The sequence below is a fragment of the Microtus oregoni genome, unplaced genomic scaffold (assembly GCF_018167655.1).
Source record: "Microtus oregoni isolate MIOR12 unplaced genomic scaffold, Mior012 000028F_ref0000031, whole genome shotgun sequence".
Taxonomy (NCBI): Eukaryota; Metazoa; Chordata; class Mammalia; order Rodentia; family Cricetidae; genus Microtus; species Microtus oregoni.
This window is the reverse complement of record NW_024543087.1, coordinates 17,538,758-17,562,695: the sequence shown is the minus strand read 5'-3', so window position 1 is coordinate 17,562,695 and position 23,938 is coordinate 17,538,758. Positions and strand designations below refer to the sequence as shown.

Genomic DNA, 23,938 nt, shown 5'->3' with positions numbered 1-23,938 from the left:
ATAGCTTAGGCTTGTTTCTAACTAGCTCTTATAACTTAATCCATTTCTTTTCATTTATTTTCTACTTTGTGGCTCTATTACCTCAGCTCTATAGTACCCATCCTACTTGCTCTGCATTTCCTGGCATCTCTGCCCCTCTTCTTCCCAGCGTTCTTTGTGCCTAGAAATTCTACCTAGCTATAGGCCATTTAGCATTTTATTAAACCAACCAGAATGACACAGTTTTACATTGTACAAAAAGATTATTCCACAGCAACAGTCAGTGCTCTTAACCATCAAACCATCTTTCCAGCCTCCTGATGATCCAACTTTTATACCCAGAACCTATATAGTAGAAGAAGAGAACTGACTCCTGAAAGTTGCCCTCTTACTTCCACATGTGTGCTATGGTACATGTGTGAGCATGCTAAATAATTAAATAATGTAGAGAAAAGAATCGGCAGCATAGCTCTCACGAGTCTGGAAATTGACAAGGGAGAAGAGGCGTGGTGAAGTGACTGGGTGTGAGTTCAGCCAAGTATGATAGGGTCAGGAGACAGAAAGGGAAGATACAATGTGTATACAGTGTTCATTACAGATTAAGAAGGATCACCTTGCAGGGCAGTGGTGGCACACACCTTTAATCCCAGAAGCAGGTGGATCTCTGTGAGTTCGAAACTAGCCTGGTCTACAAAGTGAGTTCTAGGACAGCCAAGGCTACACAGAGAAACCCTGTCTCAAAAAAAAAAAGTAAGAATAAGAGGGAGGGGGAGGAGAAAGAAGAAGAGGAGGAGGAAGAGAAGGAGGAGGAGGAGGAGGAGGAGGAGGAGGAGGAGAAGGAGAAGAAGAAGAAGAAGAAGAAGAAGAAGAAGAAGAAGAAGAAGAAGAAAGAAGAAATCACCTTATAAAACACCTTATAAAAAAACCTTTAGGGGACGGGAGGGGGCCCTAGCTGAGCTTGTAAAACATCTGCATGGATATGGTCAGGAGTAGACAAGGGACAGGGTCCCCAGCAGGTAGGCCACTCTGTTGCTGGGGGTGCAGTGCAGCTGGAATCTTTGCCGCCTAAGGCCCAGCAAGAGATGATGCTCAAGTCACGCTCTGGAGTCCCTGTGGAGGCCCCAGGGTAGGCCTAGCCTCGGAATGGAAGAACTAAGCCACATCCCTGCTGGAGCTGGCCTCCAGCGCACCAGGAATGATTGATCAAATGAAAGGAATAGGCCACCATGAAGCTTGAACGTACTGTATTTGATCACTGACACTTAGAGAAAGGAACTCCCCAAGTTCCCTTGGCTTGAAAACCTTAGATTCATTCACTTCCCAGTAACTGATAGCCTAAAGAAGAACTTGAGTCAAAACTGACCATTAGGAAGGGAATGACAGCGAAAGTGTACAGACTGGAATCTTCAGAGACAGATTTGTAGCCTTAAATGAGTTTATTTAAAATGAAGGAAGATTTGACAGTGACTGAAGAGCTCAGGGTTAGAGCTTCAGGAGAAGCAGGAGAAAAAGACTTTTTTTTGGCTCAGCCTTTGAGAAGCAGTGAGCAGTAGAGTAGACTAGAATGTTGGTGAAGGGCAAGATCAGTGGAGGCTGACTTGTCTAGACCCTGAGAGCCAAGCCCCAGAACACAAGAATCAGCCCAGGTAAGTGGGCCTGCTCTGTATAGTCATGGTCTGAGAAACACATCATGTGATTTTGTCATCGGGCCAAATAGTTTATACTTTCATAAACTGAGGTGGCTGCAGTGGCGTGGTGATACAGTCTGATGGGAACACAGGCTGCACTCGGCCTCAGGCTGCTTGCTTGGGCTCTGGGCAGACCAGCAGAAGCCTCTGATGAGCACTGTTCTTTCTAGGAATGCAGAGGCTCCTGGTTACAGGAGCCTTGCTGCCTCTTAGCCAACAGGCAGGCACTACTGGGGAAGCGTGTGGGCCCCACAGAGCCTCCTGGTTGCTTGCTTATCCCTGAGTCCCCTGAAAGACTTGGTCTCCTGGGGGAGCCCCAGAACGTTAGCACCTGCCCTCTGGCCCTAATCCCCCTGTAAGCTGGGTGCATTTTCGGAGCCTGCTGCTATTGCTGCTGACATCTTGTTCCCAGCTTGGCATCTGGTGGCTGAGTGATGACAAGCAATGAGAGTGAGCCACAAGTGTGTTTGCTCTTGTCATTGCTGGCCCTTCTTGGAGCTCTTCCCATGAGCTCTGGGTGGGCAAAGGGCCTGTCTGCTTTTGAAACTCCGTGCACTGGTTTCCTTCCCTTTTCTTTCTTCCCTCTTTGTATTTTTCCTCAAAATGAAAAACGTTCTGTTGTCTTATTTTTTTTTTAATTACAGCATTGCCATACATTAAAAAGTTCCAAGTATGGCTGCCCTTGCAACTTACCCCCCAAAACAAAACCAAATTTAAAAGAAAAACCAAAAATCAAACCAAACAAACAATAACAAAAATGTTCCAAGTATGAAATTGTCACAATTGTCAAGAATCAAGTAGATGTTCTTTGAAAGTGTACCACCTTCTTCCATCAGCCTTGTAACACCTTGCTAACTTTCCACTGGAAGGGACATTCCCCATGCTGCAAATACAGTCAGTGTCACTCAAAATGGAGCCACATGGTCCAGTATGGCTCGCACCTGGTATTTGACACTCACTGCTCGTGGATGTGAGTGGCCATTGTTCCCTAGCAGGAAAAGTGGGTCCACTTTATCTTGGTTAGTGATAGGTTAGAATTCCTGGGCTGGGAACCACTTGTGTGGAGAAGGGAGTTAACAGGCAGGCGTAGGCTTTGTATTGGGTGCTCTTGAGCTTTGTTCCCCCCAGCTTGGAATGGTAAAGGCACACGCTGTCCTGGGCGTTAGGTGGGTTAACACAGGTGCAGGGCTCCAAGCCAGTGCTAGCCACATGGAATTCTTTCTGTCTTGTCACCCCAGTATGAGCGCCTCTGAGAGGAAGAACTAGAAATGGATTCTGGAAGCCAGAGCGGTATACCCTTCTGTCTCATGTGCCTGAGCCTGGGAGGCATGGCTCACTGCCTGCCTCCAGGGAGAAAAGCTGCTTGTGGCTGTGAGGTCTCTTTTCAGCCTAAGCCGTGGTCCTTTTAGCACTCAGTGCAGGGTATTTTCTTGTGTTTCCTTTGTCTCTAGTCCAGGCTCTGTTGCTGAAAGCCCCTCCTGTGGACATTTCTTTTCTTTTTTTTAAAATTTGTCTGGGTTTTGTTTTGTTTTGGTTTGATTTTGGTTTTTCAAGACAGGGTTTCTCTGTAGCTTTGGAGCCTGTCCTGGAACTAGCTCTTGTAGATCAGGTTGGCCTTGAACTCACAGAGGTCTGCCTGTCTCTGCCTAGGATTAAAGGCATGCATCACCACCGCCGGGCTGTGGGCAGTTCTTGTTATACTTTGGTGGTCCAGAAGAACTGAGGTGATCTTTGTGACAGATCTCAGAGAACTTTAGTCTGGTTTTGCCTGCAGAATGCCAGGCACTGGCTATGGTAAATGCTCAGCTGGAAAGGAGAGGGTTGTATCTGTGGCTGTGACCTTGCTTGGCATATCTTTCTGGAATGGATTCCAGGCATATGGGGAGGAATGTTCTTTCTCTGCTAGGAGATGATGGTCCCCTCCCATCCAGGGTGTGCTTGTTGGAGAGTGCTGCATAGCATGTACTTGAAATTCCCCTTTAGATGGTTGCTCTGACCTTTTGTACATAGGAAGCCAGCAGAGAACATTGCCCTGCAAGGCCCAAACTTAAAGAAAATGACACGCACATTACAGGGACATTGGTGTCATTTTTTGTTCATTCCTCAGGCACCTTCAGTAATTCCTTTCTCGGCCTCCTTCCTGTTGCTCAGGCCCCTGACTTTGCCTTGTTCATTTGAGCCATTGGCTTCCCTTGGGGCTTCCACTTCTCTAGGCTACACACTATTAGGCCTGTAGCAGAGAAATCAGTGTTGAGCTCAAGCTGTGCTCTCTGACCTTCTTCTCATTAGGGCATCCATGAAAATGGTGCCTGTCTGGCCAAACTGCCAGTGTGAATGTCCTGTTCCCTCCTCTCTTGTCCACCCTTGATCCCACAGCCTGGCCTTTGTCTGTTGAGGTGTCTGGAAGCAGAGATCCAGTAGCAGTTCTTGTACCTGATCACATGCAAGCTTCCTGGACAAAGGCTAAGGAGGACTGGGTGCTGAGTGAGTACCCAGACCTTTGCCCACTGCTGCTGTCATTCAGGAACTGTGCATTTAGACTTGGTATGATCTTTTTGGAGGGGGTTGTAGGATGTGTATTAAGATGGGGATCTTTTGTAACCCAGACTGGCCTGGAATTCCTGATTTCCCTGTGTCCACTTCTGTGATCTCTTGTGTGTTACCATGTCCAGCTGACTTTTGGTGTTTATTCTGTTTGTTCTGCTAGGGACCTGCTACCACTGTTGCCTTTTCAAGAACGGGGGAGTATTTTGCTTCTGGAGGCTCTGATGAACAGGTAAGAAAGAATGGCCTAAGGAGCCTGAGCTGATTCTGCTCAGAACCTCGCAGGAGGCTGCAGGTCATGTGGAGACGGGCCTTCAGTGACTACAGCCATGGTGAAGATCACATCACAGTGGTGATGGAGCTTGTGGGGGATGCTCAGGGCCAAGGCTATCCCCAAGCAAGTCTCCTTCAGGGACAACTGTAGAAGTATCTCAAACTAGAATGGGTTGGAAGGAGTTTGAACTAATTATCGTGGTGAAAAAGTTGAAGATTTCAGTTTTGTTTTTTTTCCCCCTTTCTCCTGATTACATAAAGAGTGAAGAATTACTGGGTACTTACTGCAGATCTGGTAATGTCATCAGTGTGGCAAGGATTTCATAGCTCATTTAGTTCTCCTGAGTCCTGTGGGGCAAGTCTTCCTATTTTATTCTTATAAATGAGGAAACAGTCCCAGCAGGTGGCAGAGACAGGGACAAGCACTGAGCCTGCATGATTGCAGAGTCTTGGTTTTTCCCTGGAGCCTCTACTTCATTCTCTGCTGCCTTTTGCTTCCCTGCTCATGACATGTTTAAAGGGTCAGAGTTTTCTGTATCCTTGACTGCAGAGAGGAAGTCCTGTCCCATCTCAACCCTTGGCACTGAGCCTTCATCCTGACATCCCTGTGCCTCCATGCCCAGGCTGCTAACTGCCAAGGGCTTATCTGCTGGGTGGGGGTGGGGGTACTCTGACCTTGGTGCCTAGCTCAAAGCCTGGCCCAGGAAAGGTGCACCTAGGAGTGCACCATCCGCAGTCTCCCATAGCATCTCCACAGCCCTCTATTTCTGAAGGAACGAGCAGTGGCTGTGAACACAGTTGATCTGGTGGACATCGAGAATGTTCATCCTTGGGTCTGGCCTCGCCCCGCAGCTCTGCTGCTCAGCCCAGCCAGGCCTGTGGCCTTCTGTGAGTCCCAGCTGCAGTGAAATGTACTGATTTTCCAGTAAAGCAGTAAAGCAGAGACTAGCTAAAGGTCCACAGCCTGGACAACAGCCAGCATGTATCTTACCATCCCAGCACTAGGTCCTAGCCAGCAGCCAAAGAAGAGGAAGGTAAAGGAGAGCCTTGATCCTCCAGTGATTGTGGAAAACGGAAGCTGTATGGCAGATGCACATGTTAACTGTGCAGTAGATGTACATGTTAAATAGCCATGCTAAAATGGGGTCACATATCACAAGAGGAAACCTGGGAGAGTTTCCACCTGCCGTGGCCATCCTCAAACAGCGAGCTATCAAGTCCCTGATTTTTTACACCTGCTCATGTGTTTCCCGGGTATTGGTGTTATCTCTGTGTTCGTGCTAGCCACTCTGCTCCTAGAAGCGTTAGGTCTGCACAGCTATACAAGGACCTTGTACGTGGGGTATGCATATGCCAGCGTTCTGTTTGTAAGTTGATAAACGAGATACCTTGTGCCCATCCCCTCTCCTGGGCGGACGCGAGAACTCTGCTCTCTGAGACACACGCAATGAAGCTCCGACCCAGGATGGACGTAGGCTAGAATCTTTCCTGGTAAGACTGATGCTACTTAGATTATTAGATATGGGTTAAAGCAAGATATGAGAGTTAGCCAGAAGAGGCTAGATAGAAACGGGTCAAGCAGTGTTTAAATGAATACAGTTTGTGTGTTGTTATTTCGGGACATAAGCTAGCCAGGCAGCCGGGGTGCTGGGGACGCAGCCCCGCCGCTCATATTACAACACACTTGCCTCTGTCTCCTAAGTGCTGGGATTAAAGGCGTGCGCCACCACTGATAACTTTTTTGTTTTTAATGTGTACTAGTGTTTTGCATGAATGTATGTCTGTGCACTACATTCATGCAGTGCCTGGGAAAGCCAGAAAAGGGAGTCAGATCCCCTAGTACTGGAGTAATAGGGGTTGTTAGTAGTTGTGATGGGACTCAAACCTGGGTCCTCTGGAAGAAAAGCCAATGCTCTTAACCACTGAAGCCACTTTATTTATGTATTTGTTTATTTATTTGTTTGTTCTAAGGCTGAGTCTCACTCTGTAGTGCTCACTCTATATTGATTGACCAGTTTGGCCGTGAACTCAGAAAACTGCCTGTCTTTGCTGCCAATGTTTGTATTACCATACCTGGCTAAGAATATGGTTTTTTTTAATGTTAAACTTACTAGGCTTAGGATTATGAGTGTGTTAGCATTCATTCCCTGGTGCCAATGACTGTTACACACTGTGTCCTGTGAACCTCCTAGCAGCCCTGTGAGAGGAGAGCTGGGATCTTTTCAAAGAGGGCCCTAGGCATAGGCTGAACCCCTCACCTAAGCCTCACAGTAAGTCAGTGGTTCTCAGCCTTCCTAACAAACACTGCTACTCTTTAATACAGTTCCTTGTGTTGTGGTGGCCCCAACCATAAAAATTTCATTGCTACTTCATAACTGTAATTTTGCTACTATTATAAATCATAATGTAAATATCTGATATGCAGGATGTCTGCTATGTGACTCTCGTGAAAGACGCCCAGAGAGGTTTCACCTACAGGTTGACAACTGCTGCAGTGAGGGTTGAGACGGGACGTTAACCCAGAGTGTGGCTTGGATTTTATGTCTACCACTTCCCACAGTGTCGTGAGCAGGGCCACCACCCTCAGGAGCTTCCTTTTCAGAGAAACATGATAAATGGGGAAAGGGAACAAATGGATTAAATAGTGATTCTGACACTGAGATGTCTAGGACACTCAGGTAGAGGGACAAGCAGGTGTTCAGGCCTAGTCGTGCTGTATGGCAACATCATGATATTCCATCCTGATGCCACGATTCTGTCCCCGAAGCCCTGGGGATGTGGGACAGGTCCTAGAGTTGAGTTGAGCTGTGAAATGGGGACCACTGTGATTCAGAACTTTGGGGTTGATTTATGGTCCCATTTTTTCCCCTCATTCTCTGTGCCTATTGCTCTTGGCAGGTGATGGTTTGGAAGAGTAACTTTGATGCTGATTATGGAGATGTGAAAGTACAGAGACCTCCACCCCTGGCCAGCTCTACTGGGAATCTGGTAAGCGACTTAGCAGTCAGGGCTTGAGCCACGTGACTCTGGGATGGTCACAGTAAACAGCACTGGGCTTGGAGATGAGGAGGACTGCAGGCGTCTCTGTTACAAGAAAGGCACCCTGGGAAGGTCCATCAAATATCACTTTGGGCCTTGACTCCAATCTAGAATGAACAAATGAGCTATAAAAGCTACAGAGCGGCTGTGGTGTCCAGCACCCTTTTGGTGGGGAGTGTTGTCATGGTGCGTGCTGCTGGAGTGAGACCAAGGACGCTGCCCTTGGATCCCAGGACCCAAGTCCTGGTTCCTAGAGGGCTCAGGACACAAAGCCTCAGCTGCGATGAGTGGGAAAGACCCTGGTTTGGTTACTCTCACTTCTTTTTTTTTAAACCATGGAGAGGAAGTTCCTCAGCCACAAACCATTTTTAGTACCTTTGTTGGTAAAAGGGCATTCAGTGTTCCTGAATAAAAATAACTAATTTTGTAGAATAAATATTTGGGAGAAAAATGTTAACTGATAAAAGCTCATTAAATAGACCCATACTCAACTTTGGTTGAAGCAGGTCAAGATTGTAATCCCGAAGGTTTAAGCTTCTATGGTGACAGACTGTTTAGATCTTTTTTCCCTGAACCTAAGAAGCACCATGGTCTCCCAAGCAGGAGGAAGCTGGCTTGAACAACAGGAAGCGACTCGCCCAAACCCCAGCAAGTCAAGGCTGGGACTCAGAATAGAACCAGGAAGCCTCCTTAGTCTGTCTGGGCTCACTGTGGCTCCACAACTAAAATCTCCCTACTGCACGTGCCCAGTCTGTGGAGCTGCTCCAGAGTAGGCCACAACAAACCTAGATTGTTCTCCAAGGGCCTCCCCCTTGGCTCATCGCTGTGGCTGGGAGGTTTTATTTCTCCTAAGTGTTTGCTAATGAGCCCTGAGCTGTGGGCTAGTTGGGGCTCTCTGGGGTGTGCTGATGCTCTCCTTGCTGCTGATTCCTTTTTTTGTTGCTGTTGTTGTTGTTTGGGGTTGTTTTCTTCATTTCTTTGTCGGTTTTTTTGCGACAAAGGGCCCATGCTTTGCAAGATCATTTCAAAAGTTATATTCCTCTTATAAATTCTTCCCTCACCCTTTTCTGAAACAGGGTTTCTCTGTGTAGCCCTGGCTGTCTTGGATCTCACTTTGTAGACCAGGCTGGTCTCGAATTCATTTAGATCTGCCTGCCTCTGCTTCCCTTAGTGCTGGGACTAAAGGCCTGCTCCACCACCACCCAGCTTGTTGATTCATTTTTTACCTAGAAGGATCCTGTGTCGATTTTGCCCTCTGTCCTATGACTCTTTGACTGTCAGGAACTCACGTGAGATCATCACTGCCAAGATCTTTGTGTGTGCTCATTGCTTGCAGAGTGGGGAGGTGGTTCCTGTTCTAGTTCTCAGGGGAGACTTTCAGATGTAACCATGCTGTCTCCTCTGAGCAAGACTAAATAACCATGCTGGAGGCTGCTGATGGCAGGGGCTGCTAGGCAGCTCTTTCCTATCCTAGGAGGGTCCCATCATCTGCCTCTTGGGAATAGTTAGTATCCAGTAGGTGCAAGAAAAGTCCACATTTTTTAAAAGTATTATTATTAAAAGGAATTTCATGCAAATATTGAGCATATTTCTCCCAGCCGCCTGCTCTCCCCTTTTTCTCCCCACCCCCTCCAGTTGGCTTCTTTGTTCCCTACAGTTTCACTTCTACTTCCGTGTCGTGTATCTGTATACAACTTTATGAGGCTATGTGAAATCTAGGAACCACAAATGAGAGAAAACGTATGGTGTTTGCTTTCTGAGACTAGCTTGATCCAGTTAATACGGGCATTGCTGGTTGCATCCATTTGCCTGCAAACAACGTCACTTCATTCTTTTCGTAATTTAGCTGTTGTAAGTGATGCTGCGTCTCTGTGATACACCGACTCAGAGTTCCTCAGTAAATGCCCCCAGTGGTGTAGGTGGGCCATACAGTAGATCTACTTTGAGTTGTTCTAGATGCTTCCATTCTAACTTCCACAGTGGATAGTTCACATTGCCACCAACAGCCTTTGTTGTTTATTTCTTAATGGCTGCTATTCTGACTGGGCTGAGATGAAATCTCAATGTAGTTTTGATGGCTATAGTAAGGTTGCGTATTTTTTTTCTTATAGTTACTAGGAAAATAACTTGGACAAACTGCTTGTTGTCCCTCAAACTCCCTCAGAATGGAGAACATGTCACCTTGTTTCCCAGAGCTTCAGGGCCTGAGAGTCTAGGGTGTAATCACATGGGAGAGGTGGCCAGCAGGACAGGATGGGGCATTGGCAGGTGAAGGGCTCAACAGGACTCAAGGCAGCCAGTTGTCCCCAAACTACTTTGAGGTCCATGTCGGGGCTATTGTTACAGCCCTGCCAATGGTCTGCCCTACATGGCACTCAAGCAGGGCACAGGATATAGATTCTGGCTTCATGGAGTGGGCTTTGAACCCTGCTGGATAGCCTGGGATGAAGCAGCTCATCTCTGTAAACCTCCATTTCCCCAGTGGGTTCAGAGTACCCATGGACTGACCGATTCTGAAGAGTCCTGAAGTGACACCGTAATCTTAGAACCACTCTTGGGTAAGATAAGCACTGCTTGTTCTTTGTCCTTCTAGAGCCTTGAGAGGACAGGTAGGCCTTCTAGACACTCACACACCCACGCACCCACACCCACTCCTAATGCTGTCTTAGAGGCTTCCCTGAAAGGGAAAAGGAGGAAGGCCAGGGTATTGAGTCTTCCCCGGCACTCAGATCCCCTGACTGTCCAGAGTGCTCTGTTCCTCAGGGGAGCCCAGAAGCACTGCTGTTCCTGTGACCTGAGTCTGACATCCTCCCATGCTTCATTTCTGCCCACATCCCATCCTTTCAGTAACTCTGAGCTGCTCAACCTCAGCAAATCATATCTGGAGTAGATATTTGAGTGTTTGCTGTCCTGTGTACTGAGATCTTTAGTGGCATCCCTGGCCTTTACCCAGTGGGTGCTGGTAGCATCCTGCTCCCCAGTTTTGGGGACCAGAAATGTCTTCAAATATTGTCAGGTAGGAATTACTGCAGAGCTTCTTCCTCAGGAGGAGCCCAAAAGGAAGGCCGTGGGAGAAGTGTGGAGAGAGACTCAGGGGAGCGTCTAGGAGCTTGCGCAAGGACTCCGCTCAGTTGGCTGAGTTCTGGCTCCCACCAGGTGCGCACCAGAACTCTCGGAGAGTCTCTGGTAGTCCGTTTTCTAAGAGTGCTATTTGGCTATCAAGTTTCGGGGTCTCAGAGATGTTGGTAAACAATAAGAAAAGACTCTTCACCTTTAGCAACTTGATTTTCTTCAAATTGGGCGTGTTTCTTGCCTTGCCTGCCCAAGGCTACCTGGCTCAGCGATAATACCTGAGGAGAGATTTAGTGACTGGCCCGAGTGGTTTGATTTCTCAAAAAACCCATGAACACTGCAACCATGACCAAACTGTGCTGTGTATCCAGTGCCCTTCATATCCTATCTCCAAATCACCTTAGGCACTAAAACACGGTGGATGCTCCTGGGCATTTGGGGTTTGCAGGGGAGTTCGTGGGAACTTCTGACCATGTACTCTCTCGATTGTGTCCATTGGAAGCCTGAGGGGCAGACCTTGCCTGGACCCCACGCTGCTCCCCCACTAGCAGAGAATGTCAAGGACAACCTTGTGCCTGTGGAGGTTCCTTCACCCTTGAGCCCCCCTGCCTGTGACCTCTTCTCCGTGGCGTTTCGGCTTTCAGATCCTGGAATGAAGGCTGTCCTTAAACTCACTCCAAGCAGAGCTCTGTTCACTGCAGAGCTATTTTCAACCTCTGGTTGAAATTCACAGCTTATTTTTAGGCACATTTCATGTTGAAAAGCAAAAGCCATTTCCCAGCCATTCAGAAGGAGAATAATGGGTGCCATTTTCCTTCTGTTCTTGGCTGAGTTGTCTAAAGGAGGGATTTCAGGGCTTGTGGCTGGAACACTTTCTCTGCTTGGAAAGTTGCACATGAAGGATTCTAGGTCATGCTGTGGGCTGAAGGGGGGCAGGAATCTCCATGCTCTGTTCTGAAAGGAGGTGGGAAGGGCTGCTGTGGGGCAGATGGGTGTCTCCTAGAGAGGTATGGGTGGGTACTGCAGAGGGCTTCTCTGTAGCAGGTGCTTGTACTGGTGTTTCAGGGCTCTGATGTTTATCCCTGTTTCCTGCTGCAGCCCTGGCCTTCAGCCCTCTGTTTTTACCCCCTTGCTCTCTGTTCTTAAGGGTCTGTCCCTTAGGCAGAAGGACCCAGTTGTCTTAGCTGATTTTAGAGTAGGAGTAGCATCTTGCTTACCCCAGATCTCAGCTTCTCCAGAACAGATTTCTACCCCAGCTACAAAAGTACTTTTTAACATTTTTTTGAGGGGGGGGGGGCAAGGTCCCATTATGTAGACTAGGCTGACTTTGATCTCAGATCTGTCTGCCTCTGCCTGCATGCTGGAATTAAAGGTGTGCACTACCATGCTCAGCTTTTAAAGCTACTTTTAATTAACAAAGGTGCATTATTTGGATCTACCCTTATTTTTGCCACAGTCAGAGGCCCATTATGCAACTGAGAAGGTTGTACTAGTGGGGTAAGGAGGAAGAACACCAAGTTCTAGGTAATTCAATGAAACTGACAGAAAAAAAAGCCAACCCACTTCCTGAGTTCTCAGGGTTGACTGCTCCGGTTTAGACATTAACCTTGATCTCTAGGGTTGAGGGCTTTTCTCTGCTCACTTCTCAAGATTGCATTTGAAGGAGAAAATTGCACCTGTGGTTAAGACCTTGGCTTCTGGCTTCCGACCAACCAGTGATTGAATCCTGTCCCTACCTTGTTTGTGCTGTGACCCCAGGCAGTGGCTGGATCTCTGAGGTCTTGGTTCCTCTTCTGTCAACCTGGGAGTCACTGGGTCCTCCTCCTTCCATGAGATTTTACAGGTGGCATGTCAAGCAGGTGGCCAAGCAGCACTTGGCCCTGTTCCTGGCACATGGCAGGTGCTCACCCAGCTGTAGCTATTTCAAGAATGTTCCTTTTTCCCTCTTCCGTCTCCTAAGAGCCAGTCAGAATGATCAAATGTTCAGATCTTTTGGGGTGGGGGCATTGGACAGGGGTGTGGGTGATTGCTGACTGAGATAATTTTTGGTGCTGGCTCCTCCCTACAGGTGGTCCTTGTAGGGACAGGGGTAGGTTTTAGACACCTGCAAGCATATGTTGTATTTTTAAATGACATATCCCAAGTCTTCTGAGCTTGCAGATAAGAAAATAAACCTCTGAGATGGGTAAAAACAACACACACCCTTCTGTCACCCTCAACACTCCTTAGAGCAAGATGCCCAGGAATCTCAGAACCTTGGTGCTAGAACCTTCCCCAGAGAAGGGGTTGGCCCAGTCAAGAATATCTGCCCTTAGTCTGAGGCCTCCTTCTTACGGTCTGCCTCTTTCTTTTGCCTTGTGCCCCAGGATCTGATGACAAAGGTCTCATCACCTGCTATACCTGTGTTTTGTTTTGGTTGCTGCCATGGGGTTCTGATTTGGGGTGCTAAGGGGATCTGGTTCCTACTCCATAGATACTTGCCCATGCTGAGGATCTGGGGGGTCCTAAGTGCTTGTGGTGGTTTCTGAAGACCTAGATTTTCCTTATGGGAACCTCACCTAAGAAGGCAAAGAAGCGACCCATTTCCACTGACTCTCAGGTCTTATCTTTGTGCCTTTCAACTACTATAGACTAGGGCAGCTTTTAAACAGAAGTTCATGTTTCACAGTTCTGGAGGCTGGGTGGTGCAAGCAGGGCATTGATAACCACTGGTGATGGTCCGGTAGTAGAGAAGTAATGCCTTCCTTCTGTGTCTTCCTGTAGTAGACAGTGCTGGCTGAAACCCCTTATAAGGGCACTAATCTTAATCATGGCAGCTCCGTCCTCATGACCTAGTTGCCCACCAAAGGCTCAATTCCAAATATGTTAGGGATTATGATTCTAACATAAATTTTATAGGGGACACAGATATTGGAGCTATTAGCAATTTGATTTCCAGACTTGGGTCTGTTTCCTAGAATATAGACTTCTGTTTTGGCATTTGCTTTTTGTAGTGAGAAATAATAATAATTCAAGCTGGGTACAATGACAATCTCAGTCCTTCCTTGGAAGGTGGTGGGAGGAAGACCAGGAGTTCAAGATCATTCTTGACTATGTAAGAGGTTGGAGGCCAGCCTGAGCTCAAAAACAAAACACCACAAAATAAAAAAAGAAATTTAGATTCAAAGGCATGCTTAGCAGGAGGGTCATTGAGTGTATTTGAAGCAGAATGAACCCCAGATTTATGTGTCTTAAAAAGGAACTTCTCCCTTCTCCACTTGACCCCATTTCTGGCTCCTTTATCTTTTTAAAAGACTGTTAAAGGGAATTCTTGGCTTTCTGCCTGCTGCCAGTGAATCAGATGCACAGCTTGGAAAAGGGTTGATTTCACTGGGCCCATCCTCTGACACAGAGAGCTGCCTCTGCCTCTGGGTCCAGGGCATCTCTGGTAGTCGAGCTGTTTATCTTCAGATGTCGTATGTTGTGCGCCTGCTGAATGACTAGCTTTGTCCACAGTGTCCCTCATCTCTGTGGATGAAAGCTTGGTGGGAAAAACGGGGAAGCAGACCCTCTCCTGAAGGGCCCACATTCCTCCCTGTTTGCCTCTTGGGAAACTATGTAGATCTCAGAGGGCTTTGAGGGGTGACTTACTTGGGGACAGTGGGGATGCTGTGACTTACCTGGTTGTGCATCTCTGTGTGGCTCCTGGTACAATTCATTCATGCCTTCTGCTTGTAGAGGAGGAACTAGACTCAGAGGTCATCTGACTTGCTGGTGAGTGGTTCTCGACCCAGTCTGCCCGCTTGAGTGCAGCCAAACCAAGAGGCATTTGAATGAAGAAGCAAAGGCGTCCCCCAGTTCTCCTCAGCATCCCCGACCTAGGACAAATGCACAGGCTCAGTGTATGTTTGAGTGCACACTCATGGAGGGAGTCACATTCCTACCACCTTTGGTCAGGTGTGATCATCAGTGCCTCCCACTGCTGTTTATTTCCCCCCCTACAGATATGAGGTGCTGTGGGTACAGGGGATGTCAGTCAGGTAATCTGGCTGCTCAGGTGCCTTCCTGTCATGAAGAAGGAAATCTTACAAGGATGATGTGGGATTCTCCTCTGTATGCTGTGAATGCCATAAAGAAGCTGCTTTGGGCTTATTGCAGTGCAGAATAGAGCAAGGCTGAAGGGTAGGGCAAGGCTGGAGTTCCAAGCACATAGAGGAGGAGAGAGTAGACAGAGTCAATGAGAAGCCATGGAGCTTCCGCAGGAGACAAATGCTGAATGGAATCTTACTGGTTGGCCACAACCACGTGGCAGTACACAGATTAATAGAAATGGCTTAATTTAAGATATAAGAACTAGCCAATAAGCAGTGTAAGCTAATAGGCCAAGCAGTGTTGTAATAATACAGTTTCTATGTGGTTTTTTGGGTCTGGATGGCTGGGAAACAAATGAGCAGCCTCCGACCACGTAAAGATGTGTTTGTGTTTGCACAAAGGAACATTTGCAGACATCCCTAGGCCATGTTAGCTGGACTTTCCTGACAGTATTGGGATCAAAACAAGCTTGCTAGACTGTCTCACTATGTAATCCTGTTATGTGGCCTGGAGGTCAGGCTGGCCTCAAACTCATAGGGATTTGCCTACCTCTCTCTGCTTCCTGGGTACTGGGATTAGAAGTGTGCACCACCATGCCCAGCCAAGATAGTCCTCTTAACTTTTGACATTTATTATCCAGAGCTCCTCCAACTGGTTTTCAAACTCAAGTGTGCATCATAGCCCACATAGGAATGTTAAAACTTGCTACTGAGCCAGGCAGTGGTGGCTCATGCCTTTAATCCCACCACTTAGGAGGCAGAGGCAGAACTCTGTGAGTTCAAGGCCAGCCTGGTCTACAGAGCAGGTTCAAGGACAGAGAAACCCTGTCTTGAAAAAAACAAAACAAAATAAACAAGAAAACTTGCTGCTGGCTGGGCCATCCCCAGCGCGTCTGATTTGGTAGAGATCTTATACCCCTAACACATTTCCAGGAGATGCTGATGCTGCTCATGCAGGGCCCCACTCTACAAACCATCAGTCTATTGAAAGGCAGTATCCAGCAGTGTCTGGCATCCTAGACAAGGAGTCTTTTTATATCCTAGACATTTCTGTGGCTGGTAGAAGCTACAGCTTGAGAGAGGCAGTTAAAGACCCAGCATCCCTTTCATTCCACTCTAGAGGAAAAGGGTTGTAGGGGAAGGGGTGTAGATTTGGTTAGAATCTTCAGAATTGTTCAGAGAGATTCCAGTGCTGTCCCATGAGCCCCTAAACCTACGGGCATCTTCTAGTCTGCTTAGAACAGTTTATTACCAGAAGCAACTGTCAGTAAGGAAAATGCTGCCCTGCCATAGGCCTCTGCTGGCCTGCCTTCCTCTCTTGCCTCCTGGCTGCCACTAGATGCTCTGCCTCTAATCTAGTCCCTTGTTCTTAAATCTCCATTTCCAGGCTGCTGCTTTCTTTCTTTCTTTCTTTCTTTTTTGAGGGGGGGCGGGTTCGAGACAGGGTTTCTCTGTGGCTTTGGAGCCTGTCCTGGAACTAGCTCTGTAGACCAGGCTGGTCTCGAACTCACAGAGATCCCCCTGCCTCTGCCTCCCGAGTGCTGGGAGTAAAGGCGTGCACCACCACTGCCCGGCCAGGCTGCTGCTTTCTGCACTGTCCTCAGTGTCTCCTTTTGTGCTAACTCTGACTCATACCTCTCACACTGTAATTGTGGGTACCTAGGCCAGCTCCTATCCTGAAGAGAGCCTGCTGACTCTTGAATCCACACGAAGTCCAGAGGCCTCAGGTTCAGTTCTGCATGTATCAGGGCTTACCCAGCGTGTAAATCCAACCATCATACCTCTTTTTGAGTTCTGCTAACTCCTTTGGGAGATTTTCCTCCCCACTGTGGGCTCAGGGCTGTTGGTAGCCCCACTTTTGCATGTGAGGAGATGGTTCCAAGTCAGAGACAACAATGGGGTGGCCAGACCATTAAGCTTCACTGTAAGGCACACACAGCCCTCAAACACCTGTCATCTCAGCCACTGCTATGTTACTGCCATTTTGCTAACGGTGATGCCGAGCCACCTATAGCCCTGTCAGTTCACACTTGCAAGTCACTTTTCTATGTAAGAGCCAGCAGAGGCCACAGCACAATCTAGCCAGCTTTGAGTGCAAAGTAGAGAGTACGTGAGAACTGGGGCTTCGGGCATTTAAGACTCTTTCTCTTTTTGATTCTATTCTATTTTTCAAAACCCAGAAAGCTGAAAGTAGAAGAAACAGGCCACACGTAGAAAAAGCCCAGATGCTTGAGTCTAGCTCTGTTCCTCTGGGACACTGTCACCTGTTCCCAGCAGTTGCTCTCAGCCATTGAGGCTCTTTCCTCCTTTGTGTGGTCTTCCCCAGGTGTTTGGAAATGCTTCTTTTCGTTCATTCATTCATTCATTCACTGAGGCAAGGTCTCTCTTCATAGCACTGGCTGTCTTAAAACTCACTATGTAGACTAGGTTGCCTTGAACTCACAGAGATCTACCTACTTCTGCCTCTGCTTCTGTCTCCTGAGTACTAAGATTAAAGGCATATGCCACCAAATCTGGCCTTTTTTATTTTTAAATAGGTATATGTGTGTTGCAGTCCAAGTGTGGAAGTCAGAAGTCCTCTCCTACCATGTGGGTCTTGAACTCAGGTCATCAAATTTGGTAGCAAGCACCTTTGCTCACTGAGCCATCTCAGCAGCCCTAGAAACCACGCCCAGAGCAGTCCCCTCCCCAGAGTAGCCCCTCTTTTCTACCATCAGCTATTCATAGCCCTTGGACTGAGTTGTGCTCTCCCCACAGCAGCCAGCATGTGCCTGGAAAAGGATGCTCAGGAAATCAGGGTGTGGAGGACACATGCCTGGATCATTGAGCAGTGTGGCTGAGTATGTGCGCCTTCTGACTGCCTTTGGCCCTCTCGAAGTATTTTTCATGGTCCCTGACTAAATGAAGAAAGTAACTTTCTGGCTTCATTTGTCCCTTTGGCAGCAGGTGGTGTGGGGTGATACAGGCAGCCAGCAGGCCACAAAGGTTGGTAGAACTGTGTGTCTGGACTAGAGTTCCAGAATTTCTTTTCATTTGAAATGGAAAAACCCTTTTTGCATTTTATATTTTCCAGATTGGCTAGTAGTGTTGACCATGTGGTGTAAGGGTGTTGGATAATACTTATGTTTATGTTCTTATTGGTTACCATGGCAAAAAAAAAAATCAGAATAGATGGTTTCCATGGAGATTATCTTACAGTTAGTTTCTGTGAAGGTTTGGACACTGCTGTGAGTTCAGTGAACGCTGTCACTGCCATCAGGGGCTTTCTCTGTGCAGTGCCAAAGGCTCAGGCAGACATTCTTTGGGCTTAGGCAAAGCCAACTGTCTCCCATGCTTGCAGACTCAGGGCCCCCAAAGGTGGAGGTAACCCTGTAGCTCTGCTTCTGCTGGGGTTCTCCAGCCTGGCATCAGCCCACAGCACTTGCTATCAAAACAAACAAAGCCTTTGTGTGACAGAAATGTTCAGCCTAGCCCGGGAGTGGAGCAGGAAGCAGCATATGGGCCTGGGAGCCCTCACCTGGCTTCTGCAGAGGCCAGCCTTCCATCTTTCCCACACGCCTTAGAAGCCCTAGAGCGTGCCTCTAATTCCAGATACCGCATTTTACTCTAAACAAGGGTTTTCCCTAATTATGTAACTGTAAAGCTCTTGTCAAATTCAGCAAAATTAGTGATTTCTTCTTAACAATACTGAGAGCATGTTCACATTTTCCCATATTGTGTCAAGAATGTCATTTTGTGGGACTGGGGATGTGGCTTAGTTGGCATAGTGCCTGCCTATCATGTCTAAAGTACTGTTTGTTTCCCTGCACCAAATAAAAACAGGTGTGGTAATGAATGTCTGTAATCCCAGCCCTTGGAAGCAGAGGCAGAAGGATCCTAAATTGAAGGTCATCTTTGGCTACATAGCAATTTCAAGGCCGTCCTGCATTATATGAGACCCTGTCTCAAAGAAAAAAAAAAGAAAAATCATATTTGTTCTCTTTGCTCAAGTAAGGATATAAAAAACATTAACACCCGTGTGTGTGTCATGCTATTATCTGAATACTCCTCTTGGTCCTGCCTGCAGTTCAGGGTAGAGGGGTATAGAGTCTTTGACCTGCACCTGGGGTCAGGCCAGTGACAAGGGGAGCTTCTGGACCCACTATCCTCAGGGAGGCCTGTCTCTTCCTGGAGCTGTGGTGGGCAGGTAGGCAAGCTGCTGCTAGTGACCCGGGATAGGCATCAGATAAGATGTACTGGCCCTCTTTGAAGCCTGTAGGAATAGGGGGAGGAACTATAGTTCATTCTGCTGTCTGCAACTTCATTTTCTGGGAAACAGAGAGGCCATGAGACTCCTTGGGGTATGGCCTCCCATGAAGCATGCGACACTGGCAAAGGACTCTGGCTGGCTAATCTGAAGCCAGCTACCTCTGCTGATTGGATAGTCGGGCCTGGGTGTCTGTCTTGGCAGGACTAGTTCATGTACTATTATGCTGTGCGAAATATGAATTAACTGAGCTTGGGAGTGATATCTGGAGTATGGTTCGTGGCTCTGATACTCTCCATTGAACTAAGTGCAAAGAAAACTTAAAATAGTCAGCCTTTGTTCCCAGAGTTTTAAAATTCAACTCCAGTAGTTACAATGATCTGTCTTCAAGTGGATCTATAAATAAACTGCTGCTGCTCCTCTTTGTCACCAAAAGCTTCCGCGTCTTCCAGAGACGTCTCTGCCACTCATCTTCATCAGATGTCTCTCATCTCATCTGTGGGGCAGCTGCAGCCCTCATCAAGCTGGGCTGGCAATGGAGTTTGTAAAGACAGCATGTTCCCTCTTTAAAATCCAGTTGCCTCCAAATTAACTACACAGGGAGAAATAATAGCTTTGCGCTGGAGAGACTTGGAGTAGGGACAGTCCCCACTGATGAGGTCAACACCCTCAGCATTCAGTCCTGTCTGCCCAGACCCTGCAGTGTCGAAATGTGTAACCTGAATCCCATCACGTGAAACATCATTCAAAACCAAAGTGAGAGAGCCACTTGAGAAAATAACTGACCAATATTCTTGAAAAGGACAAAGAAGGATTGAGGAGCTGACACAGATTGCGGGAAGCTGAGTGAATAATAAAGCACGAGTGAGGGTCTGGGGACTGGGTCAGCCCAGAAAGTGCTCTGAGTGTGGAGCCCCAGCACTCACGTGAGAAGCCAGGAGTGGCAGGGCACGTCTATGGTCCCAGTGGTGGGAGGCAGAGGTAGGAAGATCCCTGGAGCTCGCTGACTAGCCAGCCTAGCCAAATCAGTGAGCTTCAGGCTCTGTGAGAGACCTTGTCTCAAAAAATACGGTGGAGAGCCCTGAGGAAGACAGCTCTGCCCTCCGCAGTGTGCAGGCACACACATGCACACACACAGGTCCTGGATAATATTCTGTCTAGACGGGCGATTCAAGGACATTAGCCACAGAAACTGGTGAAACTCACACACGGCTATTCGCTTTGGCTAGTGGTATTTCCCAGTGCTAATCTGATCTAGATACTGCCCTATGGTTTTGTAAGATGCTAACCCTGGGGGTGGGGGGTAGGCATATTGTAAATTCCCTGTGCTCCTTTTTCTAACCTTTCTATAAGTCTAAAATTAGTTAAAAATAATTTAAGCTTTTTTTTTTAATCCAACTATAGTCAACACTGAGGCCTTATTAGAATTCTTGATCTGCTCTCTCCCTGGCCTCCAGGCACTTGGCATATGAAGGGCAAACATTTCTAGATAACCTTGAGAGATTCAGTATAGTTGTAGTAGACCTTCAGGAATGTTTGTGGGATTGACCTGACTAGGAACTACCGTGATTGGAGACCCGGTGTTCCAAGGGAGCGCTCTTTCCCAGGAGTGAGTCTGGAGTTGGCAGATCAGCTGCACTGTTTCTTTCGTAAAGTCCCTGTGGTCTCACTGTTCACCTTTATTCTGGTTTGTCTTCCCTAACCATGTAATATTCGCTCATTTTTAAGACTTTGTTTGTTTGGGTTATTTTTCTTGTTTGGTTGGTTGGTTGTTTTTTTTTTAATATTTATTTATTTATTATGTATACAATATTCTGTCAGTGTGTATGCCTGCAAGCCAGAAGACCCCATTACAGATGTTTGTGAGCCACCATGTGGTTGCTGGGAATTGAACTCAGGACCTTTGGAAGAGCAGGCAATGCTCTTAACCACTGAGCCATCTCTCCAGCCCTGGTTGGTTGGTTTTTGAGACAGGTCTCTCTAAGTAGCTATGGCTAGCCTGAAATTCCCTATGTAGACCTCTGCTTCCCAAGTGCTGGGATTAAAGGTGTGCACCGCTGCCGCCAGGCCCCAGTTCTCTCTGTGTGTGGTCTTGACCCCTCCCCCCCCACCTTGCTGCCAGAAGTGTGTGGCTCTGGCTGTGCGATGGCAGTGATGAAGACTTCAACTCCAGAAGACCAGCTGTTTCTTAAGGTCTCCGCTGATTTAAACTGTTTACCCTTCTCGGTTTCATCTTGCTCCCCTCTCCCTTACCCCTGTGTCATTTCAGGATAGACCTCCTTACTTTTCCTGAGAGTCAATGTGAACCCTGCCTGCCAGGGTGCTCCTTCCCCCTTTTGAAGACTCCCCATTCTGTGTGGGAAATGCTTGGAAACTCTTGGAGCCAGGTTGGTTGTAAACCCGGAGTGACTTTCCAGACCCTAGGGCAAGCAGAGTGGGGCTCTGTGCTTTGTCTGTGTATCATTTGCCCATGCCCACAGGCCTGAGAGCAGCCCAGATGTAGTGGAATCACCTGCACTCCCTACCTCTCCAAGCATGTCATGAAATGGGGACCATGTTGCTTATGGTCCCGAAACCCAGATTGCACTGGTTCTGCGTGGCAGGGAGGGCTTGGCATCAACGTGTTGATCAGGCCTGTGAATTCCTTGCAATCCATTTAAAGACAAGTACTCATCTTCCCAGCAGTGAGAGTTTATTAAGTCAGGGTGTAGCCCTGAGACCTGTCTGAGGTCTTTGGTTGCAGAGTGTCCCATTCAGTTTTGAGGCTACTACTTAGACCCCAGACCTTGTATCTCTCTATTCCAGGACTTAAGCAAACGGCCCAGCACTCTGTCCTCCCCAGAACTGGTGTAGGGACCGGGCATGTTGATAAGTCTAGAAAACCAGCAGTGGTAAACAAATCCTAGGCTCATGCTTGGGCAAACATTGGCCAGACTGCCAAACAATTAGATGCTTTTAGGAAACCAGAATTCCTTGTGGCTTCAGAGCTATGTTTAGAACCAGAAGTTTCTTCTCCTGTGGGATTTCAGGCTGGAACCCTAAATTACAAGACAAATATGGCTATAGGATGTTCAGTCTGCAAATATATGTGATTTAAGAAGATAGCCCTGCCTGTTCCACGTGAGAAGCTGGGCTTGAGGCTGAGTCCAAATGAACTCTGCCTTTTAATTCCCTCCCCAGGGCCAGGTTAAGCATACATGAAGGCAACTGTTAGCTTCTGAGAGCAGCTGAAGGCCTGACATCAGGACAAAGAAACACCTTCTGAACTCCTCTTGCTAAGTGAGCAAATTATGGTGAAAGGTGTGTGTGTGTGCGTGTCTGTGTGTATGTGTCCATCATTCCTTCCAGCGTGGCACTCGGCCAGTCCTCGGAAACTCAGTGATATGCTCTGGTGTGTTAAGTGGGCAGTGATCAGACAGGCAGTTCAAGAAGGAAATTAGAGCCTGAGAGCCCAGACCTGGGTCACCTCAGCTTCCCCGTTCTGGCTCCATCTGAAGCCATGGGTCAATTCTTGGACTCTTGTCCATTTTAGGAGCAGGCTGGCCAGAGGACAAGGTCCAGGGTGAACAATTAAAAGAAAAGGAGAAATGTACTTTGAGCAAATGTTAATCATCACCCACCCACCCGCCTGCAGGACCCATTCTGTTAGCTCAGCTCAGCATCTTCCCGTCAAGTGACAGCCGCTTCTGGCTTCTTGCCCACTGTGTGCAGACCTTGCTTGACTCGGCATGGATCCCTGTGTGACTAAGGGCTGCTTGGGAAGCCCTGCATCTGGGGTCAGCTTCTTCCTCCCTTCCACTGGGGAGACTGCACTGAAATGACGTTCTCTGCTTTACACGTGTGGAAATTAACTCCCATATTGATGGCAAGCCTCCTGGGCCTCTAGAGTTGTCAGCCTTGGCTTAGCCCCTTGGCGATGCTCTGTGTGTGTGTGTGGGGGGGGTGCTTTTCTCCTTGAGTGCAGAGCGGCAGTGATGTTAAGAATGTCAAGTGTGTTGTGTGCTGGACAGGAGGGCTCCTAGGAGCATTGTAGATCTAATAGTATCTTTGAAAGATTGATAGAACTTTGTCATTACAAATAGTAATATTCACATTGAAAAAAATGATCAGTTCTGAGCTTTGGCGAACAGATACAGTTAGGTAACACCACAACCCTACACACAATCAAGGTACAGAATATTTCATTCATTCCAAAAAGTTTCCTTTGTGCAACTACTAAATGACTTGCTTGTTGTGGGTTTTAGTTTTTGAGACAGGGTCTCACTGTGTAGCCCTGGCTGGCCTGGAGCTTGCTGTGTAGACCAGGCTGTCCTTGAACTCATAGAGGTCTGTCTGCCTCTGCCAAAATTAAAGGCATGTGCCATTATGCCCAGCTGTTGTGAGGTGGGTTTGTTTGGGGTTTTTTTGCATATATGTGTGAGTAATATGTAAATGTGTGAGTACATGTTTTGTGGATGTGTGTATACATGCTTGTGGAACTGTACTTGTGGGCTGGTCTTCATTGGGAATTTGCTTATCATACACTGAATGTATTAGTTTCTTTCCTCCTGCTGTGGACAAGTACCTAACAGAAACAAATTAAGGAAGGAGGCTTCATTTTGGCTCACAGTTTGAGAGGATACAGTCCATCGTGCTGGGCAGGCAAGGTGGCGGAGCATGAGATGACTGCTCATACTGTGTCTGCAAGTCAGGAAGGGGAGACAGAAGGTGCTGTTCCACGCAGTTTTTCTTTTTGTTCAGTCTGGGACCCCAGCCTATGGGATGCTGCTGCCACGTTCAGGGTGGGTTAAACTTTTGAAAACACCTCACAAGCATGACCAAAGGTATATGCCCTGATGACATCAAGAATAAGCATCACACCTGAGACCCGCTAAAGCCCCTAGGATGCTTTGATGTAAACAGGTGTGATCTTTCCACTTCAGCACTGCTGTGGTCATTCTGCCCTTGTCATTACTCAAGGCCCTGCTACTTTGAGTGCTCGCCCTGGCACTTAGCTTTCCCATGTCCGTCCCTGTTCACCACCAGGC

At 47.6% G+C, this 23,938-nt stretch overlaps 1 protein-coding gene across 1 annotated transcript in view; it reads left to right on the top strand.

The window, feature by feature from the left end:
• Poc1a (POC1 centriolar protein A) overlaps window positions 1–23,938 on the top strand; it is a 68,135-nt gene that overhangs the window by 18,840 nt on the left and 25,357 nt on the right. The window contains exons 8-9 of the mRNA XM_041677241.1: window positions 4,375–4,443; window positions 7,383–7,472. Coding sequence (XP_041533175.1) covers window positions 4,375–4,443; window positions 7,383–7,472 — 159 coding nt within the window. The remainder of the gene's footprint in view (window positions 1–4,374; window positions 4,444–7,382; window positions 7,473–23,938) is intronic.